At 39.4% G+C, this 18,095-nt stretch overlaps 3 protein-coding genes across 8 annotated transcripts; 2 read left to right on the top strand and 1 right to left on the bottom strand.

Moving 5' to 3' along the window:
- Positions 1 to 45: 45 nt before the first annotated feature.
- Gon7 (GON7 subunit of KEOPS complex) lies at positions 46 to 17,797 on the top strand. 2 transcript variants are annotated; one of them, XM_078050746.1, is made up of 2 exons: positions 46 to 247; positions 17,599 to 17,797. In XM_078050746.1, exons 1-2 carry the CDS (start codon positions 46 to 48, stop codon positions 17,670 to 17,672), a joined length of 276 nt encoding a protein of 91 aa, XP_077906872.1. In that variant the 3' UTR covers positions 17,673 to 17,797. The 2 variants fall into 2 exon arrangements, with proteins under 2 accessions (XP_077906872.1, XP_005339206.1); XM_005339149.5 differs by lacking the exon at positions 17,599 to 17,797 and adding an exon at positions 2,209 to 2,999.
- Lyset (lysosomal enzyme trafficking factor) lies at positions 11,748 to 13,540 on the bottom strand. 5 transcript variants are annotated; one of them, XM_040276234.2, is made up of 3 exons: positions 13,434 to 13,503; positions 12,984 to 13,146; positions 11,748 to 12,572 (listed from the first exon to the last, which is right to left on the bottom strand). In XM_040276234.2, exons 2-3 carry the CDS (start codon positions 13,079 to 13,081, stop codon positions 12,161 to 12,163), a joined length of 510 nt encoding a protein of 169 aa, XP_040132168.1. In that variant the 5' UTR covers positions 13,082 to 13,146; positions 13,434 to 13,503; the 3' UTR covers positions 11,748 to 12,160. The 5 variants fall into 5 exon arrangements, with proteins under 5 accessions (XP_040132168.1, XP_040132167.1, XP_077906871.1 ...); XM_040276233.2 differs by having other exon boundaries at positions 13,354 to 13,488; XM_078050745.1 differs by having other exon boundaries at positions 12,984 to 13,134; positions 13,434 to 13,482.
- Moap1 (modulator of apoptosis 1) lies at positions 13,259 to 15,871 on the top strand. Its single transcript, XM_005339147.5, has 2 exons — positions 13,259 to 13,895; positions 14,061 to 15,871. The coding sequence occupies exon 2, from the start codon at positions 14,181 to 14,183 to the stop codon at positions 15,231 to 15,233; it is 1,053 nt and encodes a 350-aa protein (XP_005339204.1). The 5' UTR covers positions 13,259 to 13,895; positions 14,061 to 14,180; the 3' UTR covers positions 15,234 to 15,871.
- Positions 17,798 to 18,095: the final 298 nt, after the last annotated feature.

The raw sequence follows: 18,095 nt of genomic DNA, 5'->3' as shown, positions 1-18,095 counted from the left end.
GGGCGGCGCTTTTCTGTGGCGCGTTCTTAAAGCTCAGCGGTCGCCATGGAGCTTTCAGGAGAGTACGTTGGCCCTGACGGGGAGCAGCAGCGACTGCGGGTACTCTGTGACGGGACCGGGGACGCCGACTCTCTTCAGAACCTGTTGTCGGGTGTGACCCAGATGAAGGAGCTGGTATCCGACTTCTTTGGTCCCTTGGTACAGCAGGAAGCGCAGGGCCGCGTGTCCCCAGACGAGACGTTGGACGGTGAGCTCTGAGAAGGTGCTGGAGCCACAGGAGGGCGGGGCGGGGACCCGGGAACGTCGGCTGGGGCCGCCCTGTGAGTGGCGGAGTTGTGGAAAGTGAGTCTGGGCGGGCGGGAAGTTGCTTCTGAAAGTGTGGGCACTCGCTGCCCTATGTGTCCAAGCCGTTACTGCCCCAGCGTTTCCCCGACTGTTCATTTATATCGCAAAAACCGTGCTGAACGCCCACTGCTCTGTGCCCAGCAGGGTGGGTCTGGGCTGAGGTCCTGAAAGAATGAGGTGAATACGACTCAGTTCCTGCCCTTGGGAATCAGTGGGATGAGGCAGGCTGAACGAGTGAAAAATTGTGACTCTGGGACCCTCTAACTCCTGCAAGCCGAGAGACCCAAGCAAGGCGTCCCTAGAGTGGCCACGACTTACGAACTGGGTGTTGGAAACGACAGTGGAGTTTGCCAGGTGTGAAATTACACACGTGTCTGAAAGAGTGCAATTTATTACAGTAGGAGCAGGTTCCGACGAGTGGGGCCGATTTGAGTTTAGCCAGTCTTCAACCTCAGAAACTCCTTTCCCATATACCAGTTTCATAGGTGATATTTTGAAAGCAGAACCATGAACTTTTAACTGTGTTCATTTAAAAGAAATCTTAAATGAGAATACAGAAAAAGATCATTCCATTTTTGACTGCCCTGAGTCATAAAAGACAAACAAAATACCTAAGAACTAGATATTTACTCTTCTCATAGAAGAAATTGAACTGTACTTTTCCTTTCCATTTTGTTTCCATTTTGATGATGTGGGTGCTGGATGTTAAAAAGAGCAATAAAAAGTGTCTAGGATGTGAAGAAATTGAAGAACTTGTACATTGTTGGTGGAACTATAAAATGATGTTTTCACCTACAACAGTTTGGCAGTTACTCAAAAACTAAAAAGTTAACATGTGAACCAGTAGTGTCACTGTTAGTCCTCCCAAGAGAACTGGAAACATGTTTAAACAAAAACTCAGAATCTTAGCAGCATTATTTATAGTAGCTAAAAAAATGAAAACAACACAGATGTCCCCGAATCCATTAGTGCAGAAGCAAAATGTGGTTATTTGACATTTTAAAAAAATTGTATTGATACATGCTACAACAGGAATGAATCTTGAAAACAATAAATCAAAATCAGACACAAAAGGCCACATATTGTATGATTCCATTTATAGGAAATGTCCAAAGTAGGAAAATCCATAGAGAAAGTGGATTAGTAGTTGCATGGGTTGAGTGGAATGAAAAGTGACTACTAATGAATATAGAGTTCCTTTTGGGGATGATAACAATATTCCAGAATTATAGATGTTAATTTAAAGTGAATGAACTGGAAACCACAGAATCATACACTTTAAAAAAGAGCCAGCTGGGTGTGGTAGTTCAGGCCTGTAATACCAGTGGCTCCGGAGGCTGAGGCAGGAGGTCAAAGCCAGCCTCAGCAATTTAGCAAGGCCCTAAACTCAGTGAGACTCTGATTCTAAATTGAAAAATACAAAAAGGGCTGGGGATGTGGCTCAGTGGATAAGTGCCCTGGGTTCAATCTCCAGAACCAAAAAGAAAGTGAATTTTTATGTTAAAGAAATTATATCTCCAAAAAAGAGGGGTTTTTGTTTAAGAGAGAGAGAGAGAGAATTTTTAACATTTATTTATTTATTTTTTTTAGTTTTTGGCAGACCCAACATCTTTGTTAATATGTGGTGCTGAGGATAGAACTCGGGCCCCACGCATGCCAAGCGAGCACACTACCGCTTGAGCCACATCCCCAGCCCCAAAAGAGAGGTTTTAAATATTAAAATCCACTGAAGTCTTTTTAAAAATCTAAAATAAGTGTGGTTTTAATAATCCCTAAAGTGAAATGGTCTCATTTTGACCATTTAACTTCTATATTTCTTTCAACCCACTGAACATGTCATACAACAAATATTTATTTTAAAAGGTGATGGTGAAGATGATGCAGAAGATGAAAATAACATTGATAAAAGAACTAACTCAGATGGACCATCTGCAAAACGGCCAAAACTGCCTTCTTAGCTATAACTTATGAAATTTTAAAGACTGCTGCTACATCGTAGTTATGATACAATGATATTAAGGAAGACTTATGCTCCATTTTGGGAAAACATTTAATTTGTTCCCCTGTGACAAGTTTGTCAGAGAGAAAACTTGCTTCTGTTTCTAGCAGAGAAAGATATAATAAATGTTTAGGAATGAAGTCTGTTTTCTTGGGTGAGAAATTCCAAGCCATAGAAAATAAATAGAATACTTAAGAATGTATAAATTCCTCCAACATGGCAACTGAATTTTTCATCATTGTTTTGTTCTTAAAATAGCCATTGAGTTTAAATTGTGTGATGTCTACACCTTTGAAAGAAGGACATTGAGAGTAGTACTAAGGAAATGTTGAATTCCCCATCTATATAGCCCTTATATAGACAGCCAGAGATGATCCCACTCAGGGTGAATTAATCATCTGACTTATCTGGAAGCTCGAGATACAAGATGGGGGATGTTTTTGTGCTATAATATGGTATATGTACAAGTACAAATATAAGACCTAAGTAAACCAGTTTTGTTGACTGTAACTTACCTATTTCCTCTCCACTTGTAGCCATACTTTGGCTTTACTTAACAAAGAAATGTTGAAACTTTAAAATATATATATTCCTAAAATATATATGTGTGTGTGTGTTTCTGCTTATCAGTGGAATAAAAGCATTTTTAATTTACTGTCCATTTTTCCTGATTACTTTAGATAGCTAAAATGCAAAGAAATCAAGTAGCACGTACCTAATGAAATACAAATAGTCATAGAATTTTAGAATTGGAAATAACCTTACAAATAATATGACTTATTTTAGAGGTAAACTGAACTCTCAAAATAGTTATTTGCCTCTGTTTACAGAGCTAATCAATGGCAAAACTGGGTTGCATTTGGTTAGATTTTTGTTTTAAGATGATAAAATATTAAATTATTAATCATATTTCATGAATCACTTTTATTATCAGTTAATTTAAATGATATTATCATTGTACTTCCCCAGTTGCATATTCTGAAAGCTGTAGCCTAACAGTACATGCTATTAAAAACACTCAATTTTTATACACTTCATATCATTAAAATATTTTACTTGGAACATTAGCCTTCCACTAAGTACTCTTAATGTAATCAAAACAGTGCCACTAGAAAAGGTTATAAATGGTCAGAAATTATCTTATTTAATTTATGATAATATTTCTAATATTCAACTGATTTATTATAATACTACATCTTAATACTACCATTTATGGTCCCTAAAGAAAAAACATAGTTGATATTATATGGATAAACTGATAGCTGAACTTTTTGTTTCCTCCTTCATTTAGTGTTTATGAAGAAACTTCAAAACAGCATTTGTGCTGTGGTCCAGGGTTTTAAAGTTCTTGGTTATAGTTTTGATCTTTTAATTAGTTGTAATACTGATTCTAATTCTAATACTTTTTTCTTCATAAGTGAGCCATGTGTTTGACCAAAAGGATGTTTAAAGGACTTGTGTAGAGGAAATGCCCTAATTTTCTAATCTGTCGCCTTCTAATGGTACAAACATTAACCAGGGGCAAGCAGAACAACTCCAATTTTACTTTTATACAAGAAAATAGTCCTTCCTAAATATACTTGACACTACACGTAGATAATTTTCTAAATATCGAGTGTTTGCAAAAGGTCTTTTCTAAAAGCAAGGCTTAAGCAATATTTATTTTAAGGAATAGAATTCTGTAGCCAGGAACCTTCATTCTTTTATAATAGGTTGTGGTTGCTTGGCTATAGATAGCATTATAACATTAATTATACCCCCCCCCTTTTTTTAATTACCTGGGAAGAAAAATTTATTTGGGGGGGAAAAGTATGGAAGTAAATTAATGCATCCCCTCCCTCCCAGGCTATGACTTTTGTTTTGCTTTTCTCATCCATCAGGTTTCAGTTTTTAGTTAATTTCCTCCAGAGGATTGTTTTTTACTTTTCCTTGGGAAGGACTATTTATCTATCCATACTGGGTATTGAATCCAGTGCCTCTTTCAGGGGCTTTTTTATTTTTTATTTTGAGACAAGGTTTTTGCTTAGTTACCCAGGCTGGCCTTGAACTGCTCAGATTACAGCTGTGCACCACCATACCCAGCTAAGGTCCTGTACTTGAAAAGGAAATATAGTTTGTTTTCATTTAGAGGTGTGATTCTGTTTGTTATATAGTACTTTTATCTAGTCCCTATTTAGCCTATTAAAGACATAACTATTTGTCAGTGGAATTGTTCAGTCTATGTAAGTGTAGAATGTCATTTCTTTTTTTATCACTATTGTTTTTTTTAAATTAGTGCATTATAGTCATACATTATAGTGGTGTTCATTTTGATATTCATAAATGCATATAACATAGCTCTGTTTTAATCCTCAGTTCTTCCTGTTTACCTTCCCTCTTCTCCCCCAGTCCTCTTCCTCTATTGGTCTTCCTTCTATTTTTTTAAATGGGCCCATTAGCTGGATGTGGTGGCGCACACCACAACCAGCAGCTTGGGAGGATGAGGCTGGAGGGCCACAAGTTCAAAGCTAGTCTCAACAACTTTGCAAGGCCCTAAGCAACTTAGCACAACCCTGTCTCAAAGTAAAATAAAAGAGCTAGGGATGTGACTCAGTGGTTAAACATCCCTGGGCTCAGTCCCTAGTACCCCCCCCCCCAAAAAAAAAAAGATACATTGCACATAACATAATTTAGTAAGCTTCATTCTCCTCCCCTTTCATTGCTTGCTCTTATTCTATTGATCTTTATTATTCCTTAAATATAATATATTGCAGTAAGATTTATAAAAAGACATCTTGAAAACCTGACCTTTTTTGTATCAGGACTGGTGATACTTACAGATAAAGTGTTTTGGGAAATTAATTGCAGTATGATCATTATATGGTAATTTTTTCTTGGATATTTAAATAATAAAGTAGAATGTAATATTCTCTATTGGAGAAATTGGGGGATGTTATAATAAAACTTTTTTTTTTTTTTGACAGTGCTGGGGATTGAATCCAGGGGTGCTCTACCATTGAGTCCCAAGGATTTATAGGCATGGCCACTGTACTGGCAAAAACTCAGTTTTATTTTAACAAATGAGAAAAGAAACAAATTGGTTAATTTTTGTGGAGAAATTGGTTTTTTTTCCCTCACTCCTTAGAACATAAGAAGTTTCAGGCCAGTAAGTGGGGAGGCTGTGAGACAGGAGGATCACAAGTTCAAGGCCAGCCTGGGCTAATTAGTGGAGACCCTGTCTCAATTAAAAAAAAAGGGCTGGGAACATAGCACAGTGGTAGAAAGCCCCCTAGTTCAATCCCTAGTACTACAGAAAAAAAAAAATTCAGATAAATATTAAGATTTTTTGTATAAAAAAGTCCATAAAAATAATAATAGAATAATAGCTTTTATAGTTTTAGAATGAGGAAAAATTTCCTAAGATTTTAAAAATCCAGAAACCATAAAAGTAAATAATAAAATTCCTCCTAAACATTCTTTTTTTAAAAAATATTTATTTATTTATTTATTAGTTATCAGCAGACACAACATCTTTGTTTTGTATGTGGTGCTGAGGATCGAACCCAGGCCACACGCATGCCAGGCAAGCGCGCTACCGCTTGAGCCACATCCCCAGCCCCTAAACATTCTTTTAATAAGGTGAGAATATAAAGAGGGGTAAAGTATATCTCTTATGTACCTGTCAGGAAAGCACAGCAGAAACAGGCAAAGGAAATGGACACAGGAAAAGAAATCCACATAGATTTTTAAGTGAAAAAATGTCATTTCAAAGAAATGAAAATTAAAACTACAATATAATACCATTTTTTACTTCTAAGACTGAAAGCTAAATTCTTCTGATGAAATGTTGAGCTAGAAAAGGTGTGGGGATATACCTGTAATCCCAGTGACAAGGAGACTGAGGCAGGCAGATCTCAAATTCAAGACCAACCTCAGCAATTTAGGGAGGCCCTAAGGACTTAGCGAGACCCTATCTCAAAAACCAAAAAAAAAAAAAAAAGAACTAGGAATGAAAAAGTGGGGAGAGTGTAGATTGGTATAAGCTCTTTGAGGAAAGTCAAGTTGACATTGTTCATCAGCAGAAGACTAGTTAAATAAAAGTAAAGAAATGATAGTACAACCATATTGTGCAGTCATTAAAAGGATCAAGATATGAGTAGAACTATATGCCATTAAGGATCAATCTCTGTTAAATGAAAACTAGTAAGAAACAGAAATCTGTAGAATGCCAAACTACTGGAAAATGTAAGATTGACATGCTTATGATATCTGAAAAGATATAATCCAGGCTGGGGTTATGGCTAAATATTTTAAACAAAAGATATAATCCAACTGCCACTGGGAAGAGAATATAGGAATTAAAGGAGAGAGGTATAGTTTTCCTTTTATGCCTTTCTGTTCTCTGCTAATATATATATATATATATATATATATATATATATATATATATATATATAAATTTTTTTCCCTATACATATGTAGAAAAAAAAATGTGAGATTTTTTTTTTTTTTCAATACTGGGGTTTGATCTCCAAAGTCCTTACCCCAAGCTCTTATTTTGGGACAGGGTCTTGCTAAGTTTCCCAGGCTGGCCTCCAACTTGTAATACTCCTGATTCAGTCTTCCAAGTCCCTGGGATTACACAGGAAAACACCTGTGACACCACACCTGGCTAATAACTTTTAACTTAAAAACTCATGCTTTGAACTTAATAAGCACAGATCAGCCACATTAACAGTTTAATACTCTGTCATGTAAATTCAGGGCAAAGAATACAATTTCACATAAAAAAGCAACCCCTTCACAGTCAAATAAAACACATTTTCCATCCAAATATTTGTCAAAGAGGAAGTATAAGTCAACCTAGAGAAGGTTAGGGAAAGATAGGTTAAATAAAATGACCAAAGGAGTAAGTATAAAAAAGAGAACTGGGATACATCAATGTTTAGAAGGAACCAGCCAAGAAATCAGAAGCAAGTATAAGGAAGAATTCAAAAGTGGCTAGAACTGAACCATTTAATACTTGCCACGTATGACTATTTAAATAAATATAAAGTTTAAAATTCAGTTCCTCAGCATATTAGCTTCCTTCATCTAGCTAGCAGCTACTGATTTGAATAGCACAAAGAATATCCATTATCACTAAAGCTCTACTGGTTCAGAAACCAACTGAAGAAGGTATCTCAAGGACACAGTATCCAAGAACTGGTAGATGATTTGAGAACCAAGACTTGACGGTGGAGTTAGTATAAGTGACTGGTGACCTCTTGAGAACAGTTTGGTAATGGGAGGCAGAAGTCTGATAGAAGCATATTTTAGAAAACTGCAGAGAATTTAAAATTAGAAAATACAGACAACTCTAAAGATTTGTAATTAAAATAGATGGGGTGAACTTCCTTCAGAACATTTGCTGCATCAGGGCACGGTGGCGCCCACCTGTAATCATAGCAGCTCAGGAGGCTGAGACAGGAGAATCACGAATTTAAAGCCAGCCTCAGTACCAGCGAGATGCTAAACAAGTCAGTGAGACCCTGTCTCCAAATAAAATACAAAAGAGGGCAGGGGATGTGGCTCAGTGGTTGAGTGCCCCTGAATTCAATCCCTAGTTACAATTATTCCAAAGACAAGCAAATCTCTCCTGACTGACCATTGCGTCTTTAGTAAATGCTACGTAGAAACATTGAACCAATGGTTCTCAACCCAAATGGAATCATTTGAAAAGTTTTAAGAATAGGATTGGCTGGGGTCCACCCCCAAAATCAGATATAATTAGTTGGTAAGGGACCCTGGCATTGTTATATGAGGAGTTGTGCTTTGATTTGATTTCCCCAGATACTTCTAAGGTACAGCTTTTTCTTTTTTTTTTCTTTTTTTTTTTTTTGTCAATGGACCTTTATTTTATTTATTTATTCCTTTATTTATATGTGGTGCTGAGAATTGAACCCAATGCCTCACATGTTAGGCATGTGCTCTACCACTGAGCTACAACCCCAGCCCCTATACAGCCTTATTTTAATACCTATTCACTACCTTAAAGTAAAACAAATACTAATGCATGATGATTTCCAATCATGGTCCAAAATTGTATGGGGAATTTTATAAGTTGGAGAATTGATTAGGTGATAGCACATATTAGATGCAAAAAAATGAGTTATGAGATAACTGTGGTAATTTTTTTTTTTTTTTTTTTGGTGGTAGTGCTGAGGATTGAACCCAGGTCTTTGTCTTTGTGCATGTGGGGCAAGCACCCTACCAACTGAGCTGTATCCCAGCCCCCAGATACTGCAGTAAATTTAGAGATAAGTTGTTAAGTCAATCAAGAAGGAAATCATTTGATGATTTTAAAAAAAATTTTTTTACTTGTATATGGACAGAATGCCTTTATTTTATCTTTATGCAGTGCTAAAGATAGAGCCCAGTCTCACACATGCTAGGCAGATACTCTGCCACTGAGCTACAGCCCTAGCCCCTCATTTAATCTTAATTAAAAAGATTAACACTATCCATGATGAACAGACAAACTAGTTTGGTTATTTTATGGGTGCAGTCACTCTCATGTGAGCACTTGACCTCATGACTCCACTTCCCTAAAGAAAAGTTTAATTGTGAAGGCTTTGAAATGGAATCAAATTCTAAACTTTAGAGAACCTTTTTTTTTTTTTTTTAAGAAAAATTTCAGTTGTAGATGGACACTATACCTTTATTTTATTTTTATGTGGTGCTGAGGATTGAACCCAGGGCTTCACATGTGCTAGGTGAGCGCTCTACCACTGAGCTACAACCCCATCCCTAAAGTCATTTCAAAGTCAGAAAATTTAAATGTTGACTAAAGCACCATGAATTATATATTTCTGCAATTATCTATTTCTTATACTAGTACTTTTGAAAAATATATATATATATCTGACATGTTTCAGGATCATTTCATCTCAGATGTAGTTGCAAATGAAATGACATGAAATCCTTGTGGAATATAGCTCTGTTTTTCTCATATCTGGAAGCAAATAATTAGAAGTTATGGATCCTAGGATATCCGCCCTTCCCTAAATCCCTGCAGCAATTAATATTATTTACCATCCAACTCACTACATAATCCTGTATTCAGGATTTCATATTGCCTTTCATATTGTGAAATGAATAGAAATAAAGGATAATCTAGGGGCTGGGGTTGTGGTTCCAAAGTCTCGTATCTATTAATTTCAATCTCTTCCTCAATCCTCCTTTTCACCCTACCAAAGATGTTTTGAACGTAGCTATAAAAAGCCAGGTTAATTATAAGGAATTCTTAAATAATAAAGCAGACTAACCCTGGAATCTAGAATTTTGTAATTATATTTGGAAAAACTACACCAATCTTACTATTAATTCATATTCCTGTGATCAAGGCAATATGATGTTGATACAGATGGACTGAACCTTTACTTACTAAAGCTTAAAATTCCAAAATTAGATAAAATCTACTTCAATAAAAAGGAATTGCCTTTTCACAAGTGGCAGTACATAAAGCATTTATAAGACAAAAAGCAATTGAAATAATTTTCTAAGGTCATCTCCAAATTAACACTGCATCCAGACTAATAAAGCAGGAAATTTCCCAATGATTTTCTTCAAATTTTCCTTTTTTGAGAAGTAGTTAAGTGGAATGATTAAAAACCTGGAGATCTGAATGTAAACATCCTGGATTCAAATCCTGACTCTTTCCACTTGCTGTGTGACCATGGACAGATTATTAATTCCTATGTGCATCAAATTTCCTCCTCTGTAAATGGTATTACTACCAATGCAATACCTGCCTCATAAGATTATAAGTGAAGAAACAGAAAACAGTGGCTGCAGCATGCATATCGAGTACTCAATATATGCAAATGTTCAAGCCCAGTACTGCAAAAAGAAAAGATGCTAGATTTTTATTATCTAATAGGTATTTCCAACTGCCGATTGTTTGGATTGAGTGTATTATGTCAAGAAACATCAGTAACTGGACCTTTGGAGGTGGTAAGGGAGATTCTGGTGCTTTTGAGTTACAAAGGTACCTGATTTATCTTTTAGATAAAAGTTTGCTGTGGAATGCTCAACCTTCCTTGTGGCTCAAATGTGACATAAAGGTCAAATTGCTAAGAAACTTTATTTTCAGTAGCTTATATAAACTGAGAAAACTTTTCTCACTAATATTGCCATTTCCATTCTTTGGCATGACTGGGCAAACAGTAACAGTACTAAAAACATTTATCATCTGTGAAAAGCACTATAGCTTAGCGGTTAAACACAAAGTTATCAGAATGCCAAATTTTGGCAAGTTAGTTAACTCCTGCCTCAGTTTGCCATCAGTAAAACTTGGAAAATAACTGCCATCTCAAAGGAGTTGTGATATAGGAGTTAATTCATGGAAAGCTCTTCAATCAGATCTTCAGAGTAAGCACCCCAAAAAAAGGTTATGATTATTACCAAAATAGTGTAAAATATGTCCTAGTGTTAACGTAACTACATATCCTGACCTTACCCAGAAAAAAAAAAAAAAAACAACTTTTATTTCTTTAGTTGTTTGTATTGGTACCTGACACAAGGTAATATAAATGCAAAGGAGAGGAGGTACAAGAATCACATCCTCATGCAATTGCTGTGGGCGAAAAAATCAGGATGACAGGATAGTGGACTTTAGAAGGGCATCACATCTGAAGGACTAGATTAAATTACCTTTACCTATTCACATCTTCTGTGTAAGTTATTTCTAGACTTTAAAACATTTAGTCTCTTCCCAAGTAGATATTACTATTATTACTATTTTGATACTGGAGATTGAATCCAGAAGTGCTTTACTACTGAGCCACATCCCCAGCCTTTTTTTTTTTTTTAAGTTTTTTATTTTGAGATGAGGATCTCACTAAATTGCTTAAGTTGCTGAGGCTGGCCTGGAACTTGTGATCCTCTTGTCTGACTCTTCCAGTTACTGGGATTATAGATACACACCACTATACTCAGCCCAAATTTTTTTAAAACCAGGAACATTAATAATGATTTAGCCAGCAGGGCTGGGGTTGTAGCTGCAGTAGAGTGTGCTTACATCGCATGTATGAGGCACTGGGCTTGATCCTCAGCACCACATAAAAATAAAGGAACAAAATAAAGAAATCGTGTCCATCTACAACTAAAACAAAATTTTTAAATGATTTAGCCAGGCATTATCCAGAACAAATTCTGCTTATCAAGACAGGCATCATAGCTGGGGGATATAGGCCAGTAGCAGCATATGTACTTGCAAGTACCAGACAGACCCTGGGTTCAATCCCTAACACCAAAATTAATAAACCATAGTTATTTCAATAGTTTTATACCACTTCCTCAAACTGAAAGCAAGCAAGCATAAGCTTATCTACAGAAGGATGGATTAGTGTGTGTTTTAAGAATCTTAAAGCAAGCCATGTAATTGTATAAAATTTAAATTTTATGATCATATTTGGACCTTTTTACACTTAACACAATGGAAATGTTCATATTCACTTTTTTCCCCAAAGGAAAATTTTCTCAATTGTCACTATGCTGCACAGTATAAGAGAAATGAGTTCAGGTACTTATTCAAGTTTCTAAAGAATACAAATAACAAGACACAATTTTACTTGCAAAACCTGAAGTCATCAACATGATTCTGTGGTACTATATCTCAGGCTTTACCTAAAAAAATCATTATTATTCAGATAAAGATCGTCCCTTAGTCACATTTTTAAAAAGCCTCTGTCGCACCACAACTTCCTGAGATCTGTGAAGAAATCGCATTCTTGTGATCAGACTCCATAATGTACTGGCAGTTTCATAATCATAAAGAAAAACCAATAACTGATTTTATGTGTCAATCAGTTGTAGTCTGCTGATCTGATTAGAAGCCTTGACAAATGCTTGGTGGCGATTGCAAATAACTGCCAAGCATATGGGGATGATACAGTAGCCCACAGTTTTGGGATCAGCTCTTGTACAAGAATAAAGGAACAAAAACATCTGTAAGTAAGGTATCAGAAAAATAATTGTCCACAACCAAAAAGGCAGGGAGAGTAAGCGAACTTTCAAGGAGTGTGTCCATGTGGTTCCTTCACCAGGCTCCTCTGGGTGCTGTTGAATGTGCTCCAAAGCCAGCCTGTTGTAAGTCTCATTGATTTCAAAAACATAGTAAAATGCTGCTGCACTTGCTAACAGATACAGTCCCACTCCGATCCACCCCATCCGCTGACGGAAGTTCATCATTCTCCATGCTCTGTGCCTTCAAAGTAAAAAATGAAAAAACAGTTAAGGTCTAGTAATGCTTCTATGGCAACTATTCCAAATGTATTTGCTTTATTTCCAAGAGCTCTAAAATACCCCACTAATATTCAAAATAAATTTCATAAGAAATGTACATAACCTACAGGTGGCTGTTCTATGTAGTAGTTGCAAGTAAAAAACATGCTTTTTATGTGAATTACACATAATAAATAATTACATCTGCTTAAATAGGTCCTGTACACCTTCACTTCAGAAACTGTAAGTAAGCCAATTTCCTACGGGACATTTCGCTTTTACAGTTGAAATGCTTTCTGGCTTAACAGTATTGCTTCAAATCTGAAAATTGGGTTCTACAGATTATGCCAACATCGGAGCCCCCAAGTTACGATAGTAACTCTTAAACACTTACAGTGGTCCCGAAAATCTTCCTGTTCCCACGGCAAGCGTTAAAGAGTCACTCAGTTCTGAATAATCGGGTGGTTTTGGCATTTCAGAACAAGCCACCATAAAAGAAATTCCCTGGGTCACCCGGTTCGGGGAGAAAGGTGAGCGCCGCCAGCCTGGAGCACAAGCTAACAGTGATTAAGTACAGCGTGACTACGGGTAGTCACGCGGCGGCCCGGCCCCTGCCGCCTCGGGCAGAGCAGGGCTGGTCACCCGGCCGGCCGGGAGGCTCCCGGGCCACTGGGGCCTCCCTGGCGTCGGCCCCGCCCCCTGCAGCTCTCGCCCGCCCGCCGCTCCCGGGCTGCACAGGCAGCGCCAGGCCGTGCCTCGCCAACCTGCAGCGCCGCGAGTCCGGCGCCCAGCAGCGGCCGCCGTCCGAGACAGCCTGCAAAGCTGAGCAGGTCCCGGCTCTCACCTTCCTGTCCCGGGTGGCCCTCCCGCCCGCCGTCCCGGATGCCGCCGCAGTTGGGGCTTCCGGCTTGGGCCGGAAGCGCGCGCGCCCCGCCTCCCCAGACCCGCCTTCGTGATGTCAGTGCGCCTCCGCGCGCGGCTCGACCTGCCAGAGTGCGCCCTAGACAGCCGCAGCTGGGCCAGGGCTGACACCGCGGCGCCGAGGGCGAGGGTCTGGTCTGGCGCCTCGCGTGCTCCGCGCCTCCTCTGCGGTGCCTAGGTCACAACTGAGCGCCTCGTCGCGCCTCGTCACTCCTCGCTGCGGAGAGCAGGGCAGAGGCAGGGCGGTTCGGCATCCACTGCCGGTGGCCGGCGCGCCTCCCGAGCGTCGGTCAGAACCGAGCACGCCCGCACTCCTGCTCCCGGTCGGGAGCGGGCCTAGCGTCTCGGCCCCCCGCAGACGGCGCAGGCATCGCAGTAGATAACGGTGAGGGCAGGTGGGATGGCGAGCCGCTTCACTGGCCCAGAGGGGCGGGAGAGGCGGGAGAAAGGAGGGGCTGCTTGCAGCAGAGCGCGGCAGCGGGCTCGCGGGGACCTGCACTTGGGCCCCAGACGCAGACACCCCTAACTGATCTGGCTCCTATCCCCGCAGGCTGCTGGACCTCGGCACGTTGACCAGACCTGCGTGGGGTACTGCGCAGGATTACTGAGAATTGCGGTGGGCACACGCGCTTCGGAAGAATTAGAACTTAAATCTGTGATTTCGGGCACGATGGCCCTGAGGCTTTTAGAAGACTGGTGCAGGGGGATGGATATGAACCCTCGGAAAGCGCTATTGATTACCGGCATCCCTCAGACCTGTGGTGTGGCCGAAATCGAGGAGGCTCTACGGGCTGGTCTGGCTCCTTTGGGGGAGTACAGACTGGTAGGGAGGATGTTCAGAAGGGATGAGAACAGGAACGTAGCCTTAATAGGCCTTACTGAGGAGACAAGTCATGATATGGTTCCTAAGGAGATACCGGGGAGAGGGGGTGTGTGGAGAGTGATCTTTAAGCCGCCAGAACCGGATAATGAATTTTTAAGGAAATTAAATGAGTTTTTAGAAGAAGAGGGCATGACAGTGGGTGAGTTGACCAGAGTTCTTGGGTGTGGACATAACCCTTTTGACCAGGGCATGATCCCTGAAATGCAGGCAGCTATGTTGACACAGGCATTAGATGAGGCTCTTCAGCCTGCCCTCCAATACCTAAATTATAAAAAATTGAGACTGTTCTCAGGCAGGGATCCTCCAGAACCAGGGGAAGAAGAATTTGGATCATGGCTGTTTCATACTACTCAGATGATGAAGACATGGCAGGTGTCTGATACAGAAAAGAGAAGGCGATTGATAGAGAGCCTTCGTGGCCCAGCATTTGATATTATTCGTATCCTCAAGATAAATAATCCTTTAATTAAAGCCAATGAATGCCTTCAGGCTCTTGAGACAGTATTTGGGGTTACTGATAATCCTAGGGAGTTGCAGGTCAAATATCTAAACACTTACCAGAAGGATAAAGAAAAGTTGTCTGCTTATGTACTAAGGCTAGAGCCTTTATTACAGAAACTAGTACAGAGAGGAGCAATAGAGAAGGGTGATGTGAATCAGGCCCGCCTAGAGCAAATCATCGCTGGGGCGATTCACAGAACAGTTCGCAGACAGCTTGATCTGCCAGAGGATGGTCCAGCTCCAGGCTTACTGCAGTTACTGGCACTGATAAAGGATAAGGAGGCAGCTGAGGAGGAGGCAGCCTTTCTCCAGAGGGGGTTAGAAGGGCATTTCACCTGAATCCCAGGAGAGCAGAGGAATGTCTGGCAATAAGCAGAGCTTGGAGGTAGATGAGTCCACATACTCCAGTGATAGACACTAACCAATCCCCACCTTGGTTGTCAAGTAACTCATTCTGTTCTCAGTGTAAACCGTTTGTCATTTCCATGCCTATTTAATATTCCTTAAATGTGTCACCCCTGTGATTTTTATTGTCATGTAAATTTGTACAAAAGGTCTGTCTTGTGTACAATGCTGGGAGGCGGCATATGCAAACCAGATCTCACTGAGAATTCTGCTTGTTTGGTAGCAGGTGCAAGTGTAGCATGTCACATGTGTGCCCTCAATGATTTTTAGGTGTGTATATTGTCCTGCATGATAAAAGAGGAACATTGGTTGAGCTCCTTTTAACAAAGAGCTATGGTTAAGATATTAAGTTATTTTCTGTGCAAATCACAAATCATTGATTCTGTGCAATCAAAAGGCAGAGCTGAATGCTGAGGTTGATAAGTCTGCAACAGCCATCTTTAATGCCAGATTTCTGATATGTGTTATCAAAGCATCAATTGTTCTGAATATTGTTTTCATGATTGTTATAAAAGTATAGGTGTGAAAATATAAAGGAATGCTAATAAAATATCTTTAATCTTTTTTCTTTACATTAAGGTTCTAAAAGAGATTTCATGTAAACCAACTGTTCATAAAGTATGAATTTGAAAACCACAGACTTAGTTATGCAAACCTAATTCTTTGAACTCTTTCCTGTTGGTGCCACTCTTTTTCTAAGTGAGATTCCCAGAGTAATCTTCTAAAGCCATAACACAATAGAATGAAACAAGACTACACACATAGGACAAGTATAGATCCAGAGACTTCAGTGTATTGAATTTGGAGAGAGAAAGGAAAGAAAGAAACACAGCATACCTTTTCCTGGCAGACTGGACTAAAAGCTTTTCCATGTATTTTCTCATGTAATCCTTTTAAAACTCCTGCAGTATGGATCTGGGGCTAGAGCTAAGTGGTAGAGTGCTGGCCTGGTATGTATGAGGCCCTACCTTTGATCCCAAGGACCACACATCACATGTGCAAATCCTGCAACATAGGGAAACTCAGTTTTGGACTGTGGAAATGAACACAGGGAGGAAGAAAAGTTTGCCTGAGGTGAAACAACTAGTCTGTGACTGGGCCAGACTTCTGTTCTGTCTTACTACAGGACCCAAATTCTTTCCACTGCCAAGAAAGAAGCAATCCTAAGGGTGTCTACCACAGCCACACAAAGGAAATAGGGCAGGTGTTGTTGGCCAAACTTGACACCTGTACATCTTATATGCATTGGAGAGGAGTACATTACTCAATCACAATCCAAGTTCCCATAAGTTCCTTTCTGTAGAATGCTGAATTCTAGGTGGTATTTGAACTCTGGATAATTTGAAGGTGTAGTTCTGCTTTTGTTTATATTTGTATAATGGTTTGAGTGTGCCACGCTCTGTCACACATTTGCCACGTCAGTAGTGGTAATGATATTAGCTGTGTTTACACAGGGTTAGTAAATGCTTCACCACCATACGTGTGCCACTGAGCTAAGGATACAAGATTATAATATTAATTTTAGATTATAACCCTTGCCCTGGAGGTTCTTTTGGGGTCAGTTATAATAGCTGATGCTAAGCACCTGTGTTGACCAAACAGCACCACTGAACACATTTGGTCCTACAACAAGCTAAGTCCTCTCTGCCACCTCTATTTTATAGAGGAACCTAAGGCACAGAGAATTGAGTATTTGCCCAGGGCTTCACAACTAAGCAGTGGCAGGGCCAGACTATTTCCAGGGTCCTTGATCTTTATTCTATGTTGCCCTTTGAAGTCCTCACAGAAGCCCGTCAAAAACATTTTTAGGGCTGGGGCTACAGCTCAGTTGGTAGAGTGCTTGCCTCACATGCACAAGGACCTAGGTTCAATCCCCAGCAACACACACACACACACACACACACACACACAGTCACATAAAAGAAAAAAAATACTATTATTTCCCCTAGATTACAGATGAGAATCTTGAGGTTTAGGAAGATTCAGTGTAGGAGCAAGGACACATAGTCTGATTCCAAACAGCTGTTTTTAAGGTATTCTGCCATGTATCTGGTAAATACTACATAACTTTAAAAAAAAAAAAAAAAAGTTTTTTCTTCTTTGCAGTGCTGAGGATCAAATCCAAGGCTTTCAGTATGCTAAGCAAACATTTTACCCCTGGACTATACTCCCCAGCACTTAAAATATGGTAATGGAAGTTTCATTAATAAAAATCACGAAATAATAAAAAAGAATGTATATTCTTTTAACTATGTTTCAAAGACACATTAAAATACTGTGTAATTTCCTTTTCTTTCAGTGAAAAATATGCAAAGGAAATGCTCCGAGAAACAAAAGGAAGATGGCAGGTCAAAGGCCACAGGAGCAGCCTGAAAAAGTTACTAGTAGTGACAGCTGCAATTTTGAGTTACAGAATAAATTACATAGTATTGAGTTTTGACCCCTAACAAATATCCATGCATTTATGCTGATGTAAATAAAGATTGAATAGAAAAGTGTGGGAGAACAGACAAACCTTTCTTCCAGAAGAATTTCAAACAACTTATGTGGTCATTTTCTGTTTTAGAAAGTGGATTTCATTCCTTTTCCCACCTTAAATGTGGGCTCAACTTTGTTACTTGCTTCTAAGGAATAAAGAAGAAAATCAATCAGTAGAGAAATCTGGCAAATACTACCTTGGCCAGGTGATCCTGATTTATCATCAGTGATGTCATGTGTCCCTGATATGATGTGATGACAAAGGTATTTCACCACTGTGCTACTCCCTGTTCTACAAAATATCTGACCAGTACTGCC

The sequence above is a fragment of the Ictidomys tridecemlineatus genome, chromosome 5, assembly GCF_052094955.1.
Source record: "Ictidomys tridecemlineatus isolate mIctTri1 chromosome 5, mIctTri1.hap1, whole genome shotgun sequence".
Lineage (NCBI taxonomy): Eukaryota > Metazoa > Chordata > Mammalia > Rodentia > Sciuridae > Ictidomys > Ictidomys tridecemlineatus.
This window is presented reverse-complemented; position numbering and strand designations above follow the sequence as displayed.

Coding starts and splice junctions, on each gene's coding strand:
- Lyset (XM_040276234.2), bottom strand. CDS start 13,081: ATGGTGGCTTGTTCTGAAATGCCAAAACCACCCGATTATTCAGAACTG. Junction 12,573..12,983: donor GGAAGATTTTCGGGACCACT/GTAAGTGTTTAA, acceptor TTTACTTTGAAG/GCACAGAGCATGGAGAATGA.
- Gon7 (XM_005339149.5), top strand. CDS start 46: ATGGAGCTTTCAGGAGAGTACGTTGGCCCTGACGGGGAGCAGCAGCGA. Junction 248..2,208: donor CCCAGACGAGACGTTGGACG/GTGAGCTCTGAG, acceptor TTATTTTAAAAG/GTGATGGTGAAGATGATGCA.
- Moap1 (XM_005339147.5), top strand. CDS start 14,181: ATGGCCCTGAGGCTTTTAGAAGACTGGTGCAGGGGGATGGATATGAAC.